The 25,979-nt window shown below is 40.6% G+C and overlaps 1 protein-coding gene across 7 annotated transcripts in view; it reads right to left on the bottom strand.

The window, feature by feature from the left end:
• Cblb (Casitas B-lineage lymphoma b) overlaps window positions 1–25,979 on the bottom strand; it is a 176,818-nt gene that overhangs the window by 40,037 nt on the left and 110,802 nt on the right. For all 7 annotated transcript variants that reach the window (XM_006521949.1, XM_006521948.1, XM_006521951.1 and 4 more), the window contains 4 exons: window positions 25,113–25,244; window positions 15,297–15,500; window positions 3,530–3,715; window positions 1,660–2,022 (listed from right to left, as the gene is read on the bottom strand). In XM_006521949.1, the coding sequence (XP_006522012.1) occupies window positions 1,660–2,022; window positions 3,530–3,715; window positions 15,297–15,500; window positions 25,113–25,244 (885 nt within the window). The remainder of the gene's footprint in view (window positions 1–1,659; window positions 2,023–3,529; window positions 3,716–15,296; window positions 15,501–25,112; window positions 25,245–25,979) is intronic.

Below are 25,979 nucleotides of genomic sequence, written 5' to 3'. Positions count from 1 at the left end.
TCCATACCCAAAGGAAGTCTTCATCCCACTTTTCAGATTATAACATCTGAAAAAGTTAACAGCCTTGCTCTGGAAGGCCAGCTTTGTGTTTACATTTATGGCAACATCCAAAAGAACCCTGAAAGAGGGGGCCTTCAAAGAACTGGCCGTGGTGTCAACTACACTATGTATTTCTGAAGTCATTCAGAAATAACTTGTAACCTGCACCCTGAGGATAAATGTCTCTTCACATGAGAGCTTGTTTCAAGGCTCTTCCCATGACAAGCGTCACCATGCACAAATGAGCCAACAGAGACTAAAGGAGAAACACAAACTAAACCAAATCCCAGAAATTCTCTCCAGCTGGGACTCCAGGCTGTGGGAAGTCCTCTGAGGACAGGCTCTTAACGTCTAGAGGACATTACCAAACTGTTTTTTTCTATATGCATTCTCCTTACACTCACACTGTAGTGAATTAACCTTAAAGAATTGAAAACCATGCTATGGCAGCTCACTGGCAACTGTGGTTCGCAACTAATGCTCTCGGCTTTAGTATGATGCCTGTGAGAGCTGGCTCTTTTCACCACAGGATACCTGATAGACCACTGTAGGAGTGATGTTAGGAAGCAAAGTTTTCACCATCACGGTGTTTGTATACAAACATGCAAGTGCACGCACACACAGACACACGGACACAGAGACACACACAAACACACACACGTAAGTACATGGCACTGCATAGTTTCTTTGTATCTGTTCCCCTTCCTTCATGTGACACAGGGTCTCACGTTGCCCTGTCGGCCTTGAGTTCCCCAGAGTAACCTTAAACTTCTCATCCCCATTGGGATTACACCTGTGTGCCAATAAGCTGTTTTCTAAATGTCAGATGAACACATTAAATACAATCCAGAGTTTTAAAGTACTAGATTACACCTCCTAACAAAGCCAATAAAAAGCTGGGGCCAACTGAATCTGAGCTAAAGAGGTGAAATTCTTTTCAGTACAGAGGGAGAGGACACAGATCTGATCTCACAGCTAACACCAGAATAAAGCACCAGAAAGAATTTCAGGATGCTTTCTGGGGAGACCACTCAGTGTTCTAGTCTCAATGGCTGCTGGTGCTGCCTCTTCAGATGCCTGCACTCTTAGATTCGTCCCTAAATGTAGGGGAGAGAGGGTTCCTGTTTAAATGAGTGTGGGAATGTCATTATAAGGAATAGTTTGATTGGCAAACAGGAGTGAATTGGGTCATGTTTTATAAGGTGCGAGGTCCGACTCTGGACTGGATCAGAAGACTGGTTTATGATACGTGCAGTGATTCAACATTCCCGATTCTGACTGAGCAAGAAGACCTAGTCCCTTCAATAACACCGAGTTATGCATGGGGGAGGCTCTCAGCAAAACAGTGAGGAAGTGGACCTATCTCTGTCCAGCTGTCCTGTGTCTGCATCTCGTTATTATACAGGGACAGTCTTTTCCTCCCTTCCCTCGTGTTCAACGTTAAGTGAGCTCCTCACTGTCCAGAACATGGAGCTAGTTAAAGAGCACGGAGGAAGTACTGTGCCATCCAGGTACAAACAACCGACCTAAACACTGTCCGGTATCTCAGCCCCAGCAGAAAGCCTCCCAGGGAAAGCTCGAAGGCTGCTTCTCCAGCTTCTGTATTGCACATTTTCTTACCTTGGCTCCTTCTGAAGGCAAATCATGGCGTCTGTGTTTCCTCATAAGAACCTGCTCGGAGCCCATTCTACTGTGCCTCCCATTTAAGCTGGAGTTTGCGGTGACGCCAGGCTTTGGAGAGCCATCCCCGAGGATGCGACATCCCATCACCTGGTTAGTCCCGAAGGCATCCCGAGGGCACCAGGCTTCGAGGGGCATGGGCTGGTCCCGGGAAGGCACACTCTCTCCATGGTGGAAGTGTCTGCTCAGTCTATTGTCAGGTGGGATGGGGGGAGGCCTCTCTGGTGGAGGAGGTGGATCTCTCAAGGGAGGAGGGGGTGCCGGGAGTGGTTTGTCTTGTTTTCTAACCATGCATGGAGAAGACTAAAAGAGAGAGGGGACAAAACACAAATCCAAGAGAGCACGTTGTTTGTACCATGCATTGAAAAGACCTTCAGACACAGATTACTCGATTTCCATTTTAGCCACAATGCAGTATTATTACATTTCTAATAACCTTTTATGTTTCTTTTACTACTAATGAAAAATCTGAAAATTAATGAAAAACTTACATCAATGTTCCACACTAACAATTTTAAACAAATGACGATATACATGTAAGAGTTCTAGAAATCATACAGAAAAGAAATAGAAAGTTACAATTATATATTAATTATATTATCATGGCAATTATCAATGAATTTGTAAACTCCTGTGATTCCAGAGACACAAAGATTCAGAAACACAGTTTTTATTGCTTCTTCACTTTTGAAAACAGAAATTATTTGCAATATTTAGAGTCTTAAGATTCTTCTCTGTTTTCCTCTTTATAGTACAATGGCAGCCATATGGGTGGGCCCTTCGCTTTGGCAGTTTGAACAGCATTCCTAGAACAGTGAAGATCTAAATGGCAGAGCAGTTGCTGACAGACTCATGACTTTCTGGGTTCTTAAAATGAAAAGAAGAACACCTGCCAGTCTTAACTGCCAGGGGACAAATGGCGGAAGAGGAATCCTCCCAAGGGGACTCTGCACGCCCCTCAAGAGGTTTTAGTGTTTATTTAAAAGTTTATTTAATAAATAGTTTATGTTTTTACATTAGGAAATGTCAAGGAACAAGAATTTGCTGCATGTCTATATAATTCAAAGTTCTACCCTAGCCAGGAGTCATGGGATAGAAGCCAAGTTCGAGACAGCGTAAGAGAAGAAAACTGCGCTAAATGTGCTGTACTCTTTGGCAATCCTAGACTATAAGTCCATTAGCAAATCGTATTAAAGGTTTTATGAATTTACATTAATAAAATACATGCTCTTTATCATTAAAATTTCAAAGAATCCCGCATAAAACTACAATGAACCGTAGGCTTAAGTTAAAATTATGCCTTTAATATTAAACAGTAAAATAATGACTTTGCAAACATTGTAATTTGTTGTAATTAATTTCCTGGGTTGAAGCGCAGTCTGTATGATCCGTCCTCTGAGTAACCTGCAGCATGGGTGATAATGTATCACACCTCAAGCCCTTATGCCAATACACTCCCCTGGCATTTTTCTTGTTATGACATTATGAAAGTAAGTGTAAAATACCATTTGATAATAACAGCACGCAAATTATTGTAATGCATATGATGACCTTTTAAATGCATTTTATAGATATTATACCTTACACTGCTATTTACTTAAGCAAATCTGGGGTCTATAGACAGGCTCTGAGTAATTATATAACTTTCATAGTAATTTTATAGCAATAAAGCAAGGGATATGACAGCAGGCTTGGTATAAATAAAATGAGAAACTTACCACTGTTGTTATAAACAAGCCTAAGTAATATATAGGTACACAGAAAGCCCAGAGAACTGCCTGCTGTGTTCCCGAGGGAGGCGCTGACTCACCTTTGGCGAGCCTGTGGGGCTGCCACACGGAGAGCGCACGATGCCTTTCTGAATGAGATCTAGGCGGGGAGGCACTGGTGGCAGGCTGAGGTGGGGGATCTGGAGAGGGTCTGGCTGAGGCTTTCTTCTCTGGGCAAGGGGTGAGGAGCCTGGCGATGTGACTGGTGAGTTCTGCCTGTCCGTGCACTAGGAGAGAAGCAGAGAGGATGCTGGGTACCTGTGTGCAAAGGGAAGAACAGCCTGTCCTTGCTGAGGAGGACAGTGAAGGCCAGCTGCATACTTGTTAAAGTAAATGATGAATGACAGATCGGGAGATCTCAGTGGGGTCCTTGAGGGGAGGATAACCAAGGGAACAAACTGAAGGGTTTCTCTCACACCTGTAAACAGATTCTACACACTGTGCATTTATTCCACATGTTGCTCAGGGAAAACTAGGAACGGAGATCAGCCTTAAAACAAGGAGACATGTAAAACACACACAGTTCAACCAAGTATATTTTTTCCTTAAACTTCCATATGGAAAGGAAGTCCTGAAGCTAAATGCTTTTCATCAGAAGCAGCTATGCAAATCTCAGAGGGCCCGGGCATGTGCTGCAGAAGTCAAGGTTCTATGCTGCGTCACGGTCTTCGTCCTCTCTGGGAGTCACTGCTCAAGCTACACTTAGGGGATGGTGAATGACATTCCCCCTTGTAAATCCTTTTTTAAAAAAAAAATCATCTGAGCGGCCACTAGGTAAGCATCCAAAGATATGATGCCATTATGTGTAAGAGTTGTCTTGTATTCCTCTTACGTACAACAGCACTATTCACAGCAGCCAAGATATGGAATCACTGTGTCTACCAATGGATAAAGAATGTGGAGTATTATTCAGGGATATCTGTGGTGACATGCATAGAGGGTCCTATGGGCTAAGGCAGATACTAAAAGGCAGATGCTGTGCATTCTCTATGTGAAAGTGAAAAAAAAGCCCACTCACAGGACAGCAGAAACAGTGAGCACCAGAGGGTAGGACTGGGATAGATGGGTGTTTGGTAATGAGTATGAAAATGAACCTAACAGTGCAGGTGAGTGCTAGTATCCCACAGGACAGGACATAGGATAGCTACTGTCTGAAATGTCCTCACAAGGACTTAGTAAAGCGGAGAGCTACATACTGCCCGCCAAGTGAGATGTCAGAAACTGGTGACACCCTGGGGTTAGACAGCTAGAAATTCATGTGCAAACCAAAGTTGTCATACTTATGACAGTATGAAAGAACTGTGCTAATTAAAAATAAATAGGGAGAAAAAGAATTTGCAGTGGTACGTAAGAGAAGCATCTTCTCCCACTGCTTATGTGCAATTTCACCATCACAGCAAAAAACCGCTAATATCGCTTAAAGTACTGAAATCAGCATAAATATTAAGAATAGAAGTCTTCTATTACAAACATATTAAAACAGAAACACTTGGTGGATTGTTTTCTTGTACTAACAGTGATCAATACGAAACCAAATTTAGAAGTGACTTTTCTATGATCATGTTTTTCTAAGGCAGAGTTTAAAAGTCAGAAACCCCAAATTATAATGTGCAAAGTTTAGAAGTATGCATATTGGCACATTCTTTGTAACTGATAATGTTTCCCTGGACATGGTGCCAATTTCCACACATGTTTTTCAATTTGTTTCACTTATTAGCTCTCTAATGCAAATAATATATACTTTCACTATGTAAACTTTAAATTAATTCCTACAAATTGCTATTGATGCTTGTTACTTACCAAAAATGCAGTTTTGAATCTGCTCTACACTGCTTAGCACTATACCAAGAGAATCTAACCACCATTAAATATGATCCCAGAACGCAGTTCTCAAGGTGCTTTGAATAGATACCCTGGCATTTAACAATCATTACCCTGCTGTGAGGACTTGTTCTGGGCTCATTGTCTGTCTGTATTATAATGTAGCCTTAACATTAGACTTTAAAGAAAAGACCATACAGATTTTCCATTACAGAATAAGTGACAGACAGACTTACTGAGAAATTAACTATTATGTGTGGCATTAATACAAAGAATTTATGATATAACATTCAAACCATTCACACTGGGGAGAACGGGCCATTCTTTCCAGTTTAGGGAAATGAGTAACAAATCATTTGTTAATCTTGATTTTGGGTCTCTGCCACCGTTAGTACCCTCAGAACCCGATCTTTTCCTTTCAGCTCTGGTCAGAATCCACAGGCCTTGATTTCTGTCTCCAGATTACCTCATCAGCCTATGTGTCTAACCTCATCTCCTAAGTTTACATCTTCCACGGGCAGGGATTTGGAGACTCTAGAAATATCAGAACCACAGTTTCATGTGCTTATGCCTACCAATCCCCCTTACTCATTTACTTCTCTGACAAAATGTGCAATGTGTTTTACTACGTAAGACACAATGTTAGTGACCGCCATACAGACGGCAGGATCCACATCTGTGACTTTAACAGAAAATCTTCACGGAACAAGCCGAAGAGGCAAAGCATTTAAACTTCACTGCCTCTTGCTCAGCAATTGCTAACCATTGGGGGTGGGGGGCTCACCCACTGGAGTCACTTTTCCCTTTCTCCACACCTTTAAAGAACGACTTTAGAAGACGCTTTAATGAGATCCATTATTATGGAAATGGCGAGACATCTGCTAAGGAGCTCTAAGTCTAGGCAGGTTATTATAAAAATGGAGCAGGAGAAAAGCTCCCAATAACTAATGAGAGTTCTAACAATACAGAGATAATCAAAGTCGCCTTATGATACTTCGAGCAAGATCTCTACTTAATGAATTTCATATTTGAACAAGGGAGATGCTTGTATTATAATAAGCATGATGGGAAGGATTCAGAGAGTCAATATTCCTCTCTAAATGCCTGAGGATTAATGAATAGAGGTAATTTTTTAACCACATAAAATAGAAGAAAATATTTTAAGTCTATTTTCTTTGCTTCCAACTATTATCTTGGTCTTCATTTATTGTATTAAGTTGTGGGCACATCAGAAATTAAAAGTATTTAAAATAGCTAGTATAAAGTATTATTCAGAAGTTACACACAATGACAATGTTTAGTTCACACTCAAACATTTTCACACAGTTTATGGTTAGGCACAGACAGTTAATGTTCTCTATTCTTCCTTATCTCTAGCACTGCCCCATTTCAGTAATAAGCAAAAGGTTATATGAAGCACATGGTATAGAACCAATGCAGCATATTTCTCCACAGCCAAGCTCCCAGAAGCCTCAACCTGTAAGCATTTGAAAGAAATTCAAATTGAGACACTGGGAAGAAACTGAAAATGAAACATGTGGTAAGCATTTCTTGGCATTCTCTGAGAGAAGTAGTGTGGCCATCCTGCTGCCTCACTAAGACATAGTTAGTCCACTGTGGAGAGAAGGTAGGCTGGTTTCTTAGATACTGTTCTACTGCTATCTTAAAACACGATGACCTTATAGAAAGAAGGTATTTAATTTGGGACTCATAGTTTCAGATGGTCCATGACCATCATGGCAGCAGGCAGGCAAGCAGGCAGGCAGGCAGGCAGGTATGGCACTGGAGTAGTAGCTAAGAGCTTACATTTTGATCCAGAAGCAAAAGATGGAGAAAAACAGACAAAAGTCTGTCTTTCTTTCTTTCTTTCTTTCTTTCTTTCTTTCTTTCTTTCTTTCTTTCTTTCTTTCTTTCTCTCTTTCTCTCTTTCTCTCTTTCTCTCTTTCTCTCTTTCTCTCTTTCTCTCTCTCTATCTATCTATCTATCTATCTATCTATCTATCTATCTATCTATCATCTATTTACCTGTCTGTCTGTCTGTCTATCTGTCTGTTTGTCTGTCTCTCTCTGTCTCTCTCTCTCTCACACACACACACACACACACACACACACACACACACACACACACACACAGGGGTTGAGCGGGGGAGACTGACAGACACTGGAGATGATGTGGCCTTTTGAACCCTGAAAGCTCATCCCCAGTGACATACTTGTCTGTGACAAGGTCACACTTGTTAATACTTCCCAAACTGTTCCACTGTCTTCGGATGCCTACTTATAGGGACCATCGTTATCCAAGCCAACACAGTCAATATCTATGTTCCACTGGGGCTCTGCTCTGGGACTTCTCAGATACCACCTAGCAGACATAAGGAAAACGCTGAGCAGGCGATAAACTTATACACGGAGCACAGTTACAGGGATGGCTGACTGTACTTTACCGTCTGTCAGGGAACTAAACAACAAAATTGCCAGAAGGGCTACTTTACAGTACTACAGAGTGTGTCACATGCAGCTCTAACCCAGGGCACATCTCTATTAAAGTAATAAACTCTGCTAAGCATGCAATGTGACACTGACTCTCCTTGCAGGGCCTCTAGTAGGAGGGTCACCAGTTCCTGGCTGGTGAATAGCCACTTTAATCTCTAAATTTCTTTGAAGTTTTACATTTTACCTTAAACACTTGTGTGAATTTCACAACTTGATGCAAGTATATGTATGATTTTAATTTAAATTTGCATCCCCTCTCTCTTCCTGCGATACAACCTTAAATCCTGTTGCAAAGTTTAAGTTTCTAGAAATAAGTTGTGTTGCATTTAGTGGCTTCATGTGACCTTTGGTTCACTCAGCCGCATAAGCAATTTTGAGAAGGCAGGGAAGGGTGACATATGATTCAGAAATGGTTCCACAGAGATGGCGGAGAAGCAAGAACACTCGGGAATTAAAGGAACAAATTTCAGCCAGTGGGCAAAGGCTTCCTTCCACCTGAAACCCCTATTTCTCCTTACATCAGACAGAACAATGAGCAAACAATTACTGCTTGGAGACTGCTGTTCTTCTCTCTAATGTGCAGAATTCTTAATTTTTAAAAATTTACCTCCAATACAGAAAATAAGTATACCATAAACTTACCTAAATTATTTAACGCTTAAAAGAGTATTTACCTGACATCTTAACAGCTTTGCATTTTCTGTGTGGTTTAAAGCATGAACCATGTTTTAGCAGTAAATTATTTTGGGGATAGGCTTGTACTGAAGAAATAATGCAGGACTACCATTTGGGTAACGAGATATTACAGAATGCAGCCAGGTTTTGCTAAATCAATATAATTTCACCATAAAAAGGCAAGAGTAGTAAAATCTAATCAATCTCATGGACAAATCAAGATAATAATATTTAATTCTCAGCAGGACAGCACTGTTCTAAGGAGTTTTAACTTTCACTATGTAAAAACTAATGTAACAATTGATGCTTGCCTTCCGCATGATTCTATTGTCGTTTCTAGTTTTAACCCATTCACCCTTCTCCTTAACAGGTGTATCTAACACAAGGAGGGGAAGAGTGCCAGACGCACAGACACTAAGCACAAAGCTAGACTGAGACACGTGGCCGTGGGACTCGTGTGGCTCGGAGAAGCACAGTTAGGAACAGCATCAGCAGGTCACCAAGCACTAAACAGTGCTCAGAGGGCTACCCTGTGCTCACCAACACCAGGAGTCCCTGAAACTGAAAGGAAGGGACAGACTTGCCCCTCAGGAAGCTCAAATCTGCCAGTTGAGGTGGACACAAGGTGGGGCGTTAGCATTCAAATGCTTGCTTTTCCTCCTATGCTATATATTCAAATAATTTTGGAGTGATGTACAGTTGTGTTTGCCAGTCACCTATAATGACACACATCAAATGATCGATCTTAGTGAAAGAAAAACTGGGAGTTTTGTTTTTGTTTCATTTGACTTTGCTTTTTTTAGAAAATACAGTGCTCAATGCAACAGAACTAATTCAGGTTCACTTACAAGTTGACCTCATCAATTGCTTTACTTTACATGTAAGTTGTTAACTCTTCTCAATTATTTTATATATTTGGCAAGTAATGTATTCTAACCAAGACGTTTGATCTCAAATGTAGGAAACAAAGGCACAGAAATAGAGAAAACTTATCTCAAGGAATAATAACTGTTTGAAATGGTTTCAATTGACATGAGTTGTTGTAATTATCAAAATGAAGGCAGTTGTAAGTTTGATGGTATTAATGACATTATATATTAGTCCTCTGGGAGAAAGACCCTTCATGCCAGGGGAGTGTCGAGGAGAGGAGTGATGCCACGCCTAAGAAGAGTGCAGTACAGAGAGGCATGGCTGCCACGTGAAGGAGCCAGGAGAGCGGAGCCCAGAGCAGCCAAAATAGAATATAAAACTTAGTAATAAAAACTTGGGATTATTGTCAGAAGGTAGATTAACCTCATGGAGGTTAGGCAGTGGTCCAGCTATTGAGTTAGTTTAGGCATATTCAAATATAAAGGCAATGTGTGAGTCTTTCATTCGGATACATAAACCATTGATCCAGGTATCGAATCTGCCGCCAGGATTTATTAAATATTAATTCTACGAACAAACTATTAAAAAAATTCTAGGGGAGGGGGAGACAAAAGATTGGCCCGGGGGACTAGAAGAATAAATGGAAATATGCAGCTGTGTGGAGTGGGAGGAGGGGGAACCTCTAGAAAGTTCCAGAGACCTGGGATGTGAGAGGTTCCCAGAACTTGATGGAGATGACTTTAGCCGAAATGCCCAACAGTGGGGACATGGAAACTGGAGAGACCACCTCTAGTACATAGACAGGGTACCCAGTGGAAGAATGGTGTCACCAACATACCTTCAAAATGTTGGGCCCAGATTTATTCTTGTTTACAAAAATGCAGGAACAAACAAAAATGGAGCGGAAACTGAAGGAAAGGCTAACCAATGACTGGGCCAAATTGGGATACATCACATGGTTAGGCACCAATTTCTAACACTGTTACTGGTGCTATATTGTTCTTGGAGACAGGAGCCTAGCATGGCTATCCTCAAGGAGGTTCTGTCAGCAGCTGAATGAGACAGATGCAGATATAGTCAATCATTGGACTGAAGTTGGGGACCCCTATGGAAGAGTTAGGGGAAGGATTGAAGATGCTGAAGAGGATGGTAACCCCATAGGAAGACCAACAGTATCAACTAACCCAGACTCCTGGGAACTCCTAGGGACTAAGCTATCAACCAGGAGCATACATGGACTGGACTGGTCTGTGGCGCCTGGCACATATGTAGCAGAGGACTGCACTGTCTGGCGTCAGTGGGAGAGGATGAATCTAATCCTATAGAGACTTGATGCCCCAGGGAAGAGGAATACAGTGTGTGTGTGTTGGGGGGCGGGGGGGGGGGGTAGGAGCACCCTCTTAGAGGCAAAGAGGAGGGGGAACGGGATGAAGAACTCTTGGAGGGGGAACGGGGAAGGGGGTGCAACATTTGGAATGTAAATAAATAAAACAATTAAAAGAAGAATTTGCTGATCTTTTCCAATATTAAGAAGTTATCTGACTAGCATTATGGGTATCTTATTGTCCCTGTAATAACAGAGAAAACTCCAACATTCCCACCCATCATACCTATACTACTTCCTGGGGCTCACAGCACGCAGAACAAATTACTTGGGAAATCTCATAACTCAGAAACTTAGATAATGGCCCCAATCTGGACAAAATCTTAAAACACTTTTGAATGAAATCATAAAACGACTTCCTATCTAGAAAGGCAACAACTCATCATTTTACAGTCACAGATTCTCTCTGCTTATTTGAACCACCATTTTTACCAAATATATTTTACTAATGAAAGAATGCTAAGGAAACAATCTGTATGGGCAACTTACAAATACTGGAAGTGTGAAATCTCCATGGTAACGGGAAACTACAGTTGGCTCAGTTCTCTATGTAATGATGGAAGGAGTATTACTTTAATAAAGGCAAAAGGCTTAAGACAGGCAGGAACGATCGCACAATACGGTCATCAACCAGTTTATGAAAGGAGAGAAAGACGAGCAACGGAAGTAGCAGATTAGAACATTGAATCTTCCTGTTGGTCAGTGATGCACATCGCTCCTGAGTTGGGAAAGCAAGACTAAAAATAAAAAAAATACAGAATAAGTTGATGATGCTTACAAAACAGGAAGAGCATGCATGAAGAGTGTCCTATGTCAATGTTAGGAGTTGTTTATAATCTGTTTTCTAACTCACTTCTGGATAAAATCTACTGAACTTTTTCTTTTTAAAATTAAAATGATTTTCTTTTTTAAAGCACGAGATTTGATCAGGTAACCACCCTCAGACAGAAGATGCACATGCATTGATTGGTTTATTTTAGATAATTACTGAGTGTGTCTTGGTGACAAAAACATTAGACGTGGCCTGGTTTTAGCACTTATAGTCTTCTGTAATAAGTCTACACAGCAGCTGTACTAAAACACATAAACACAGCATAGAAACATGATTTTGCAGCAATATTTTTCCAACTACTCAGAAAGAATTTATGCTTGCACCCATACCAAAACTAAGGATGAAAGCTAAGTGGCAAAGGTTGGTGAAATAATACAAAAGTCATGATCTGCTTAACTGACTAGACAGATTAGTAGACATAAGAGCCACTTAATTAAATCATGACATCAAATTAAAACTAAAGAACGGCAATTTAATTGCATTTCTAAAATATCTGACTGCTGTAGGGGAGTGGAACACTGAAGGTCACAGAATCATTGAGAGATGTGAGCCAAGAATGCAGGAGAGCATCCTTCTCTTGGGTTAAACAACACAGAGAGAGGATTACTGAAAGTCTCTCATTTTCCAAATAGACACCTCGCAGGGTCCCAGGAAGAACCAATCAGGAGAGGCTGGAGAGGACAGAAGGCAGCCCTGTCCCTCACCTTGTACTCCATTCTCAGTTTGTAGTACTAGAGTCCTATGAGATGAGGCCTAAGCTTCAATTTAATTCAAACTGACATAAGACAGGTGTTTTCTCCTTCTCTAAGTAGCAAGGTACACAAAGTTCTCGAGAGAATTTTTCTTGCAGCCACACCCCAATCTTCTTGTAGAACTCTGAACTTTAGTCAGAAAAACAGAAATGCCTTCTTCCTAGCTAGAAACCGGTGCCCCAGAAATTGTCTGAACTGTCTGAGCTGTTGTGGGTTTCTCAAATGCTTTCCTGCCATCGGAGGTTACCCAGGCTGGCACTCAATAAACTAAGTGCACCCTGAAAGCTATACCTGGGGCAACAAGCTTTCTGAAAGGGTCAGGTAAGGAATATTTTAGGCTGAGCAGATCAAGAGATAGGAATCAAAGTGACTATGTTATTGCTTCATTATCACCTCAACACATTTCACTTGATATGCAAATTGTTACTTCAAGGGAGAAAGTCCCATCAATCAATAAAGGCAATGTTACAGCATCCGCTCCTTTATTCTCACTGTCAGTCTGCATCCTTTCTTGATTTTGAATGACTCTCACGCAGGACATGAGGCATGGCCAGACTGGCAGAACAGTGAGCTGGGTCCCTGATGTCTTCTTGGATGGGGAAGCATCATCCCTGATGTGCCAGTGTAGCTCCTTTTATATGGACAGGATGCAATGATCTGTACTAACTCAGACTGGGAAGTGGGTCACAATCTGCGGCTTTCTTAATTTCAATTAATACAGGCAATAAAATAGCCACTATTTGTGGTCCAACTGACGTTACAATGTGTTAGCCTCTTAAATATGTGACCTCATTGGATCATTTCAACAGTTATTATAGGAAATGGCTGTTGCTGTCGTGCTTTGCAAGAGGATGCAGATTATGGGAAGGGTGCTAAGTAGTTTGCTTCAGAGGGTTCTAGTTCTATCCTGTTACAGAGCTGGTTCTATCCTGTTACAGAGCTAGTTCTATCCTGTTACAGAGCTGGTTCACTGCTCCCTTTATCTGGAAGGCTGAATGTTAGTTGTCTGGACGCTCAAATTGTAATTCTCTTTGAGACTTCTTTCTTCTGTATTCATTATTTAGAGTTACTGAGGAGTAACAACTTTCTCTTGGGTCAAAGAGGCCATATAATTAAACAAAGCAAAACAAAACTCAACAGATGTTATCCCCAAAAGGGGAGAAAAACACCAGCCTATGAGTTACCTTATGGAACTTATGTACATCTAACAGGGTGAAGAACCAACATCCTTTCAGCTCAAAGCTGAATTGGAGCATAGTGACACTGGTGATGTCAACCTACCTGCACATGTAAGATTTTTCAAGTAAATAGGATAATGGAATGTCTGAGGTCAGTGTGGAACTCCCGGACAGAAATTCCAAGAGTTTTCTTCAGCAATATTTGAATCAGCCTTGAATTAGCTGTAGAAATGGCCTCCTCTGGACTCTGCACCTACTCTTTCCCAACTGTATAGTAATAGGGGCATAGGTTGAAGTTCCTAAAGTGGCTGCCATCATCACCACTCCACCTCAGTGGCAAAGGGCTCTCCTTAAGGCTTTGTTGGAAAGCTCATAGGCCAATGTGAACCTCAGAGGGATGTGGCTGAGTAGTCATGTCTGCAGGAGCCAGGAGGGAGATGGTTCCCGTAATTACAGATGCTCTCATAGCAACCAATGCCACTTCTGAGGTCCACAGCATTCAACTTCTCCATGTAATTTGGATTTCATATGTATTTCTATACAAAGGGCAGTCTGAGATCTAGCCATCTACCCACCATTTCTGATTTCTAAATTATTCAACTGCCACGCTGATTCTTTTGTGAAGTAATCACTGATGGGCTGGAGCAGTTACTTTCAGTTCATAAGGTCAGTGCTCTAACTTAACCAGCAAATCTTAAGTTATAGTGCATTCACTGAGATGATTTTATGCGACTTCTTATAGATAGAGCAGCAGGATGTCGTTTCTGGACACTTTTATATTCAACAAAAATGGTAATCAAGTACAATCTTACTATTTCAAATAAAATAACTTCCTATCTTCTATTTTTCTCCACATTTGTTAATCTCATTCTTGGATTTTTAATTTTATACAAATGTTCTCATCTGACTCCCACTAGGTTTAAACAAATTATTCCCCTTCATCTAATATTTTTCTGAACTGATTAATACTGAATGTAGTGTTTCAAATTATTATTTTTATTTTTGAGAATATATAATCACACAAACCTCCATTTCCTCCCTCCAAACCTCCCCAAAATACCTCTCCTTGCTCTCTTTCAAATGTCTGGCCTCTTTCCTTACTAATCATTGAGACACACACACACACACACACACACACACACACACACACACACACACTTACTTTTAAATATAACCCACTCAGTCTGTATAATATTACTTGTATGTATGTTTTCAGGGCTGACTGTTGATCATTGGATAAACTATTGGTGGACTTTTCTCTGGGAAAGACTATTTCTCCACTCTGTATTCCTTAGCTGTCTGTGGTTATGTGTGTATGGTTGAGGCCTCATGGTCTTCCCCCATCCACTTTTATTTATTGTTGTCCTTGTTCTGCTCATGTTACCCAGTCACGTTGGCGAGACTCCCTCCTTCTGAGATTGTTAGATTGAAAGAAAATCCACAGTCCTCTGGTTCCTCCCATCTTTTCCCCACTTTGCAGTGTTCCCCAAGCTTTAGCTGCAGGGGTGTTCTGTGGGTGCATTGACTGGGACTGGGCTGCACAACTCTAACACTTCATTGTGGGATTTTGGGGCGGGGGCGGGGGGGGGCAGTTGTCTTTATCAGCTGCAAAGAGAAATTTCCATGATGGGGAATGAGGGCTATACTTTTTTTGAAAAAGGGAATACTGCTTATATTTGAACCTTAGTTTTAAATCAACAATGCTTTCTCAGCCAAGGACACACATAGAGACTAATTGATTGGTACTACTAATTAAATAGTATTAATTGTAGCACACAAGCTGCACTCGTGCACTCACGTTTACCTTTCGAACACTCGCCAGCCTGTTCATCATCAAAGACTCCTCTCGATCATCGTCATCGTCCAAGTCAAGCATGGGGATGCTGAAAGGGTCAATGATGCTGCAGCACCTGGAGCCTTCATCTCTGGGGTCGAAGGGGTCCACAATGATGGGCTCCGTTCCTTTTATCTCACAGCGACAGAAGGGGCAGCCTTGGCCATCAGACTCCTGCAACAAAGACAACAAACTGACTGGCTCAAACCAATCTAGAGAAGTCTGAAGGTTGGACGTTTATAAAATGCTTCACAAGTCTGTGGATCAATGATGGGTATATCTTGAAGAAGCAGTTGAGCACAAAGGTGGTAAATCAACAAAATATTTTATGAGCAAATGCAAAAAAATAAAGCTTGGACAGGTAAAGAAGCTTAACTTAATTTTCACACGGATCCATTTGTAGTTCTAATGAGCAAGGATTTACAGTCCTCAAATACTGAAAAATGAATTATGTCCCTCTTCAAAACAACAATGCTAATTAAATAGTCCATAAAAAGAACATCCTGGCAAAATTAAAAATGACTAGAGCAATAATTAATAGTAATCTAAGCAACCTATTTGAAGTCTACTTTGGAAAAGTTCTTGTGCTTACCAACTGTGGGTAAATATTTCTGCTTACATCCTCTAGGATTTGTCAAATCTTGGTTAATAAAGGAATGAGTATGGAAAATAAAACTATTGAGAAGTAACCATCTAGGCTAAAAGCATTATGGTCTACATCTTATACATCCTCTAAAAGGCTCAGTTATCACTCTACTTTATCACCTTCATGACACAAAGCTTACTGGAATGCAGTGAGCTATACTGGTGTGTGGCAGTGAAGGTGTTATCAGCACACTGCCCTCTTTCCAATCTTTCTCGCCAATTTCTAGGTGACACGAGGTGAACATCTTGGCTCCATCATGTGCTTTATCACCAGCCCAAAGCAAGGAACCCCACCAAGCATAGCCTGAAACCTCAGGAGTCATGAACCAAGATTTCATTCGTTCAGTTGACTTAGCTCAGTTCTGACTCAACAGTGGGAAGCTGACTACTGCCGAGCCTGCAGTCTTGACTTGCTCATGTGGAATCTACCACTGGAAGACATGAACTACCTCCCAATCTAGAGTTCAAAGCAGCGGCTACAAAAGATTTGGTAAAATACTTTGGGTTGAGAAACGCATTTATTGGTGATCATTAGGTTTGGTTCAGCCTTCCAAATTCATATCTCTAAGCTCTAACAGCATTGAAAATTCCCAGTAGGGAGCAGACAAAATGAGATGCCCTCTCACCCTGCCTTCTAGACAGAGGAGTTAAAAGACAGTCACTACTCTGGCATTTTGATATTGTACACTAAGATTAGTATTACATTGTAAAAAGTTAAAAATTTAAATTTTTTTAAAAAAAAAAGCTGGACAAAGTATCATGATTTTAAAAAGCTATCCTGTACTTAACTCAGGACGACTGTACTATAGCCACTTGGCCTGTGGAAGCTGAATCACCTGCCTTTAACAGTGTGGCTTCAGAGGCTTGTAAAAAGTTCTCTGGACACCTCTGGACAGATCCCAGATGTCTACTATGAAGCAGATACTATTGGTCTATTGTTTCCTTTAACTTCTCTCGGATCAACAGACTAAATACCTTCTTTACAATGTATATTACCAAAAAGAAAAATTATCATTGAATAGCTTTGGTAAAAGAAACAACATTATTTATATGTCTTTACATATTTTTAAGACTCAAAATTGTACAATTATATATAATACATGGATAAATATGTACATGTGTATACATATGTATACATATGATTTTGAAGAAAGAGAGGGAGGGAGCAGAGGGAGGGAGAGAGTGAGCGAGAGAGATAGAGAGAGAGAAAACATAGCAATCATGTTCAGAGCTGATGGCCATAAAAATATTGTGATTCATAATTTCACATAAGATTAAAAGAAACAAGATTGAATTCTTCCATTTTGGGTAATCTCCTTAATTTGACCTTTTAACACTAAGAAACTTTAAAGAACTCTAAACCTTCCTAGTTCAATTTTACAAAAAGAACCTTAAAGTTACAGGACCAATTTAATACGCATTATCATCTGGATGAAATCTCGCTACTGTAATGATTAAAGTTCGTACTGTGTGTATGTACTGGTGTTTCTGTATAGATCTACATTATATCGAGTCATTCAAAAAAGGGAGCTCTTCATGTGTAAGCTGAAAAGGAACTCACGTTCTCTGTAACAAGAATGTGTGACAAATGAATGGAAAGTAGAATTCTGGGCCCTATGTGGACATCTCATTCCTAATACACTTTAAACACTGTTGTATCAAATTAACCTCAGAGCCATCACTGCTGCCTAAGCCATCTAAGCGAGTTGCTGTTAGTCACAGCGCTTCACTAATAATTCAGAAAGCAAATAAATTACATGTGTAACGCTTATCTTAAGATATAGAGCATAATGAATACATGTATTCAATGCCCACCTTGAATAATGATCAGTTCATGCCTAGTCTGTTTCCTCTATGCCTTCATGTCTTTCACCTGTCTATTATTTTGAAGTACACTGTATAAATTCATATACACATATTTTAGTATGGATACCTAGCCACAAGTCACTTAACAATCTAAGTGCAACTACTGCAACTAGAAATACTTTATTCAAATTCAATCATAAAGCTGTACATTTGTTAGTACAGCGACTAGAAGCTGTAATACTCTTTATCATGCTCTCACTTCCAGAACTATCATCCTGCAGCATTGGTCAAGGATTGTTTGAATTTACGCTACCACTTTCCTCCTAAGATTGAATGACTTTTCCGTGGAGAGAGGAGGAAGAAGGTGATAGGCAACAGCACCCAGATAACACAAGAAAGCCCGGGCATGGCTGTTATAAACCAGGACTTAAGGTCTTTCTCCAACCTGTTTACATGGCTGTTGTTGTGATCCCTTTTCTTAGATCTAACATATGTACATCTCGTGGATGTTAAATGTCAACAGCTACACTGACTACCCATTTGATTGACAAGTGGCTCACACTGACTGCAGTGTATCCTCTGGTATGACTTCACCCATCACTCTTTGGCTTTCATTTAACTACTGTCGTATGCAAATGAGGCATAGCCATAAATTTTCAAATGAGACTTTGGTTCCTCTGCCCTAGTTTCTGTCATATGGTTGATTGAATACAGATGAAGAATGTCTAGAATAGACACATAACTCATCAGGATGGGGCGTCGATAATTAAAATAATGTTCCTGTCAACATATACTTAAGTCAAGATCGAAGAACATATGTTACCGGAGAAGAAAGAACAATAAATAATTTTGTACTTAGTCCTGAAGATGTTCACAACTTGTGAATGTTAGGAGGAAGTATTTAAGATTCCTTCTATTCTAATTGACTCAGTGGCTTTCACTTCCCCAATGTAGAAATACTTCAAAATTTAAGGTGAGAGAAGTTACCAGTGAAAACTAGTTACCTAAATATTACCTACATAATATATCCATCATATAGTAATTTAGATTTATATACCATCCATTAACACCTTAAATTAATATACATAAACATAACTTTAGGCCACAACAATCCAATGATAGAAAATACAGAAAAAATAATGAAGAAAACAAATCTGCTTTACTATAAACAGTCTTTAAGCACGCAAATGAACACTGCAAGTTGAAACTATTACCAGAATCACCACATTGCTTGCTTGCTTGCTTGCTCTCTCTCTCTCTCTCTCTCTCTCTCGCACACACACAGACACACACACAGACACACACACCATGACACATTGTCTCTTAAACGTCTTAAGATAAGCGTTACACATGTAATTTATTTGCTTTCTGAATTATTAGTGAAGCGCTGTGACTAACAGCAACTCGCTTAGATGGCTTAGGCAGCAGTGATGGCTCTGAGGTTAAGAACATTTATTGCTCTTGCAGAAAACCAGGGTTCAGTTCTTAGCACCCACATGGTGGTTCACATTACCTGTAACTCTAGTTCTATGGGACCCAATGCCATTCTCTGGTTTCCACAGATACAGCTGTGACACACAGACAACACACAGGCACAACATTCATACACATCAAATAAAAATAAGTCTTCAAAAAGAACAGCCCACAGTAGAGTGTTGGTGTCAACTAATACTGTTCCCAAATTGTCCATTTCAGTTCTCAAATACACTGTGGTGCTGTGAGAATCCGTCTACTGAGTTAGTTAGCAGACTTAGGCTAACTTAGACTTGTTCTCCGGGAGTTTATTTTTGCTGCAGTGGGTGAGGTGGTTCCACAGGTACAGGCCCTTTCCTTCAAGCCCGCAGACTGGAACAGACAGTTGGATGCAGATAAGTGGCACCTGTCTGCAATCCCACCACTCCTGTGGACAAAATGGGAGGTGGAGACAGGAGACTGGCCAGGAATCTGAGGCCTGCTAGACTGGGCACAAATAAGAGGGTCGGTGCCTCAGCAAGGTGTAGGGAGAGGCCAGCCTCTTCAAAGGCTTCTCTGATTTACACCTCACCGTCAACCCGCCCTCCTCTCAGGCCTGGGTACTCCTCACGCCTGCTCCATTGCACTAGCTCACCAAGACTCCCAACTCCTTCAGTCCCCCTCTGAGAAAGAGACGCTCCAGTCTGTTCTATCACACTAACCCAGAAAAGAGACAGTAGAAGGCAAAGAGAGAAATGTACGTTTGAAACGGTCTTAAAAGCAAATATTGTTTTAGTTTTCGTTAAAAAGTTTCTAGAAGGTTAGACATGCGAATGTTGCTTTTAAAATAAGCCAGAATCATATCTGTTTCTCACTGAGACATACGCAGTGAGCTAGATTTTTGCCTCTCCACAGTGCTCTATTTGATCGTACGGCATTAACGCCACACTCATATTTGAATGCACTCACTGTTTTCTTACAACACTTTGGACACAGAAAAGTCTTTCCTGCAAACGTGTCTGAAGAAAAGTCTAGGGGAAAAGCCACAGAAGTTAAGTTTCCATTTCATAAAACTAGGGTTGTTGGCAGAATTCAAAGTATAGCTGCGTGGCATTGACAGTGATGGCCTTTTTTATGTGAGACATTCAAAGTTTGCTGCCTGCGTCATCTGGAAGCGCAGACGTGGTTTAGCAGAACTGCTTGTTTGCCTCTGTTTTGTCAAGAGAGACGCAGCTCCTTACCTTACCCTGTGTGCAGTGCCGCTGCTGGGTTACTGCAGTGCTTTACAGACTGTGTACACAGGAAGAAGATGCTCTCGGGACTCTGCATGGAGATGTTTTCTCTGCCTCTTAGTGACAGGTGAAAGTGAGAGGGGTGCCCGCGAGCTTTACTGATCAAGAGTGAAACAGAGAAGCCGCACCCAGAGAAACTCAGCTTCAAATGCTCCACAAAGCATATTATTTAACTTACTTGGTATTCTGGGCAAACTCTTCCGTGGTTATTCAATTTATTAAATAACACAGATGTTTCAGAAAATGAAAAAAAAAATCTGACACCTCTTTGGAGGCATGACTAATAGGCCATTATGACAGCAATTAAGGAGCACCCACTGACAGACTGTAACAGCAACCACTACTGTGCCTTTGTTAGGTTTGCTGTTAATTACATCAAATTTAAGTCCCCAATGAATTGGAGTTAAACTAAAACAGGGCATCAAATGAAAGACAATTTTAGTGAAGAACAACTTGCTAAAAATGCACTTTCTTGAACACATTATAATTTGTAGTCCAGGTTCAGTGTTCCCTGTTGGATGCTGACAGATACATCCTAACTCCTTGGGAGGCATGCATTTCCCTAAAAGCATTTTCATATCAGCACACCTAACCAAAGAACTGTAAAGGTAGAGGAAACGGTTTCATGTCCCTAATTAAAGCTGCAGGAGAAGCAGATACTCGTTTCAGGTAATTACTGGTAGTAATCCCATCTATAAAACTTCTAGCAGTGAGTTTAAAGTAGAAACTACGTCTGAACTTCCTTTCTGCTCAGAGATTGCTATAGAGACACGAGCTGCTCAAGAGATCCTCCTTAAAATAAAAGTCAAAGCAACAGGCTTGACTTCTCGGGAAGCAAATGTTGACGTGCCCAGGTTTGTTCCTATCAAAGGGTGTTGTTCAACGATAGATTTGTGCTGTGCATGATTGACCTTAAAAGCTTAACTTTTTATAAGGCTGTAACAGTGGAAAATCCCGTGAAGTAAAACTAACAGCTTTAAAGAAAAAAGGAAAAAAAAAAAAAAAGACCCTGTACTGTATCATTTTGGAACACGGGCAAAGTAAAAACACAGAGACATCTGTTACAACCTGCCTTTCTTTCAGCCCAGAGCTCCGAAACTCAGAAATCTTCCAGTAAATCTGTAAGTTTAGATTCAAGGTTTGACAATATATTACAGAAGGAAAGAAATGTTCTATAGATGTGCTCTGCTCAGGCACACACCATCAGTTAAATCCAGTGAGCCTCAAACTGACACTCCCAACAGGGGCTTGTTACTGAACGTTTTTTCACTATGTTTTAATTGAATTAAATTTGTAACACTTGCTCTTAATAAAGGAAACTTTTTTAATAACATGTCTAAAAGATCACACAATATTGCTGCTCATGCACTAACTGGAAGGCTTTGAACACTGATAACCTAGTCAGCAGGGCATATTGAGTGATACCTGTATGTGGATGTAGGAATGCCCCTTACCCCGTAGTAGACACCTTTACTGATTATCGAGTTTTCACTAGTGATACCCCACTGAGATGCAGTGATTCCAGACTGCCACTTTAGGAATTTCAAGCCATGTCCAAATGACAAGTTACTTAAAAATGAGGAAAATGTGCATCAGACGTCACTGCAAATATTCCTTGAGAGAACACAGTAAGTAGAAGCCAGGTCTTGTGGCCATCTGTGCCAGAGGTTAAGCGAGCAGCAGAGGTAAATAACAGGGTACAATGTCTACAGCACAGAACACATGTACCTGTGGCTACAAGTTTTCAGGCACATTGTCAGGGAGAGAGGACGCCAAGGTCTCTGAAAGGTAATGCCTTCTCATGAAGAACTAACAGTCTAAAACAAGCACTCCATGAGGTTTTCCATCGATGATTACAGCACTGTCCAGTTAGAAGAATCTCATGCCCCCCCCCCACCCCCTCCACTTTCCTTCATAGCATCTGACCTGAAAATCAGCATTGGGTAACCGCCTACATGCACGGACATGAATATGCAAAGCGATCCCTGTATCAGAAATCCATACTCTAGACTGCAAATGGGTATACATAGACATGTTTACAATGTAACCAGGAAGAAGCTTATGGAATTGTACAGACTGAACCAGAACATTTATTAAAATACTATTTTTGTGAGGAGATATCAAAATTTTGCCATTTTTTCTTTGTCTATATGCAAAAGCTGACCATCTGTTTAAGATAACAGTACTCACTAGTGGTGTAAGTGTAATTTAACGGGAGACATATTTCAATTTCATGAACACATTTGAAATAGTTACTTTTTAAAATTTTACTTAATAAGTTATTAATTTACTAGCACTTTTTCAAATAACGTCTACTGATTTCCTCCTGTTTCCAGTGCTTGATCGTGCACGCACTTCCCCAATTTCAAACAGTGAAACTGAGAGGGAGTTAAGTATTAAAAGGGGAAACAGTAAGGGCTAATAATTTATGAACACTACTGGACATATCTACATGTAAGGTCTCTAACATTACTATGAAAATGTATGCAAGGCATCCGGGAACTGATTATCAGCTAGAAAGAGGAACTATAGGCAAAGCTGTGGTAACGTAAGGGGCAGAGCATCAACAACACAGGAGGAAGAAGCTGGAATGAATGCCATGCCCTTTTATGCAGCAGACTGAAACAAAGCTTTACAGAAAGCTGAAAAAAGATGATAAGCAGTCCTTCAAAGAGTATACAGAATTACCACACTTTTTCTTGTTTTACACTCAAGCATACAGTTAAAAGACCCACCTTAGGCTACAAGGTAAGCTACATATGCAGAGTGTATTAAACAATAGCTTTCATCCCAGTCAAGCAAATAGCACCATGTTAAACCATCTACCTTCCCAATAGTAAGCACAGCACTAGATCAAACATGTCAATTCCCAGAATGCATAACATGGCCGTATTGCAGATTTGAGGCCCCCGGGTGTGCACTATCCTAAATTTATGCATTCCTTTAAAAAAAACAATAAAAACAAACAAACAAATAAACAAAAGCAAAAAAAGAAGCTTTCTTCCCCTCTCAGGAATGCCTAAGAACGGCATTACTAGACCAAAGCGATACAACTTGACTTCTTCTCAGTTCAGCACTCATCCTGGCATCCTGCATGCGTGTCAGGTGAAGCAGACCTAAATACCCCTACACAGGCAGTCAGAGGAGGTGAAAGGTCAACCGCACTTTGTACAGTTTCATCTGAAATGTCCTAAGGTGCAGAAGAATCTGACTTTTGGCAGCAAATCAAAATTTATCGCAAGTCAGTTTCAAGAAACCCCTTGCTAAGTTTACAGAATGATGGCTGTTAACAGACCTAGCAAGGTGGGTACCCATTGGCTGAGAACAACTCTTCCTGATGTCACACCGAGTCCCTTTCTTCCTACCTCTAAGGTGCAGATTCATCTTCAAAATGAATAGATTGCAAAAAAAAAAAAAAAAAAAAAAAAAAAAAAAAAAAAAAAACTTAAGGAAACATATATACTAAAAGCATGTCGGAGAGGACAGCCATGGAGATGCTGAGCAGGTTGACTGGGGTGATAACGATGCCTGTGAGTGCACAGAGAAGTGTGTGAATCAGCTAGAAGTATCCCATCAGCTAGACTTCACTGTCTCCTCAACACCACCTTTTAAGCTCTCTTCACATAGGGATTGAAATTGTGATAGTTATTACATCTTTTCACCAATCCACAAGTTGCACAGGTACCATGACCTTTGACACAGCTCTTTTCATACTCCTCGCTCCCCTACTGCTCTATTTCCCCTTACATCGGAATTCAGGGTTAGAAAATGATGGCCAAAGAATGAGAGGGCTGAGGTTTAAAAATTAAGTGTTTTGATTGCCAAATTACAGCAACATACTCCTAGTTTTAACAGGGCTCCGTTAAAGAGCAAATTGCAAGATGGCGTGATCAAAATAGTTAGCTAAAACTGGAATTGTGTCAAAAATAACCATTTTAAATCCCCAACTGTTGCAACAGTTAAACCACAACAAAAAGTCATCGGTGGGAAAACAGCTTTTCCACGGCCTTATTCTAAACCACTGACTCATTTTGTATTTAGTGACTGACTACCCACGGGCAGGAAGGAAGATAGTCTTTGATTACGTTTTTCAAAACTGGAAATTGCCTGTTTGGGTACAAACTGCTTCAAAGTCATGTTTCTCTGATTCCCCTGTTTTGGTTTCATGAAAGCAACCATAAACACGTGTGAGACATGACCCATGGCTCAGGAGAAGAGAAATGTGATGGACGGCAGCAGCGTAAGCTGTATCTGCTGTGGTCCACCGAACTTCAGAATCTTCCCAGGAGCACGACGTGAGCTGACTGGAAGCGCTCACCTGGTAAATACTCTCTCTTGGCGTCATCATGACACTAACGGCAAGACGGATGCAGAACCACTTATAATCAACAGGAACTTAAGTTACACGCATGTAAGAAACACAATATAAAACGCAGCAAAGCTATCAATTTTACGCATTCAACATAGTAAGTTTTTTTTTTAATGTAAGTTACTATTTTAGATAAAACAGTTCTGAGTATTACTTCCTGAGTCAGTAAGATGTGGAAGGCTGAGAGGGGAAGTGTGAACGGGACAGACAACAAGGCAGTACCTGCCACGCGGTAAGGCACGAAGTGCACATCAGATGCCCGCAAGGCTCAATCTTGACATCTTTGTCATTCTCTGCACAGATCTTGCAGAGCTGAAAAGTGGAGCCCATTTCACAATACAGTTCATACTGCTCCTGGAACACAGGGAAGAAGGGCCGGCGGTTAATGGTTTACTAGCATGAAGTCGTCATATGGAATTCCCTAAAATACAATGACTTATGGTAAATATCCCACACTTGAACTTGTCAGAATTCTGCTACCATTTAAGGACACATTTTAAATTGATATTCACAATTTGGTCTAAAAAAATCAATTTTTACAACGTCCGAACTCCTGGCATCAGTTTATATGTAAGCTTTTCTTTCTTAGCGCTCTCGGTTATTTAATTTATTTTATGCTATTGCTTTAAGAAAGAACTTGCTTTACCAGCAACAGGCAGTACGTACAGTTTTAAGATGACAATATAAATGACTCGGTCTTTTCTTTTTTTCTTGTTTTCTTTTCTTTTTTGTCTACACTGACAAACTGAGTAAGTGTCATCTGGATGTTACATTTTATTTCTTAGGCATCTTTAGGAATCTGAGGACGAAGGATAAGCAACGTTCGTTCCTCATGCGTGCTTGCTGCCTGACTTACTGTAGTCCACGAGTGCGAGCGCAGCGTTCGCTCACCATGAGGTTTCAGGTACTGCTCTCAAATTCGAGAGTAAGTTTCTAACTCTGAAGGATGTGAACAGTAAGCATCTGAGTAACTAAACACTGGCTGAGTCGAGTGTAGAATGTTTGGCACACTGAACCTCAGTGAACAGATACTGAAATAGAATACATAAATGGCATTCTTATCGTGTGATTACTAAAACTTTGTAATGT

Source organism: Mus musculus, chromosome 16 (assembly GCF_000001635.26).
Source record: "Mus musculus strain C57BL/6J chromosome 16, GRCm38.p6 C57BL/6J".
NCBI classification, from domain to species: domain Eukaryota; kingdom Metazoa; phylum Chordata; class Mammalia; order Rodentia; family Muridae; genus Mus; species Mus musculus.
This window is presented reverse-complemented; position numbering and strand designations above follow the sequence as displayed.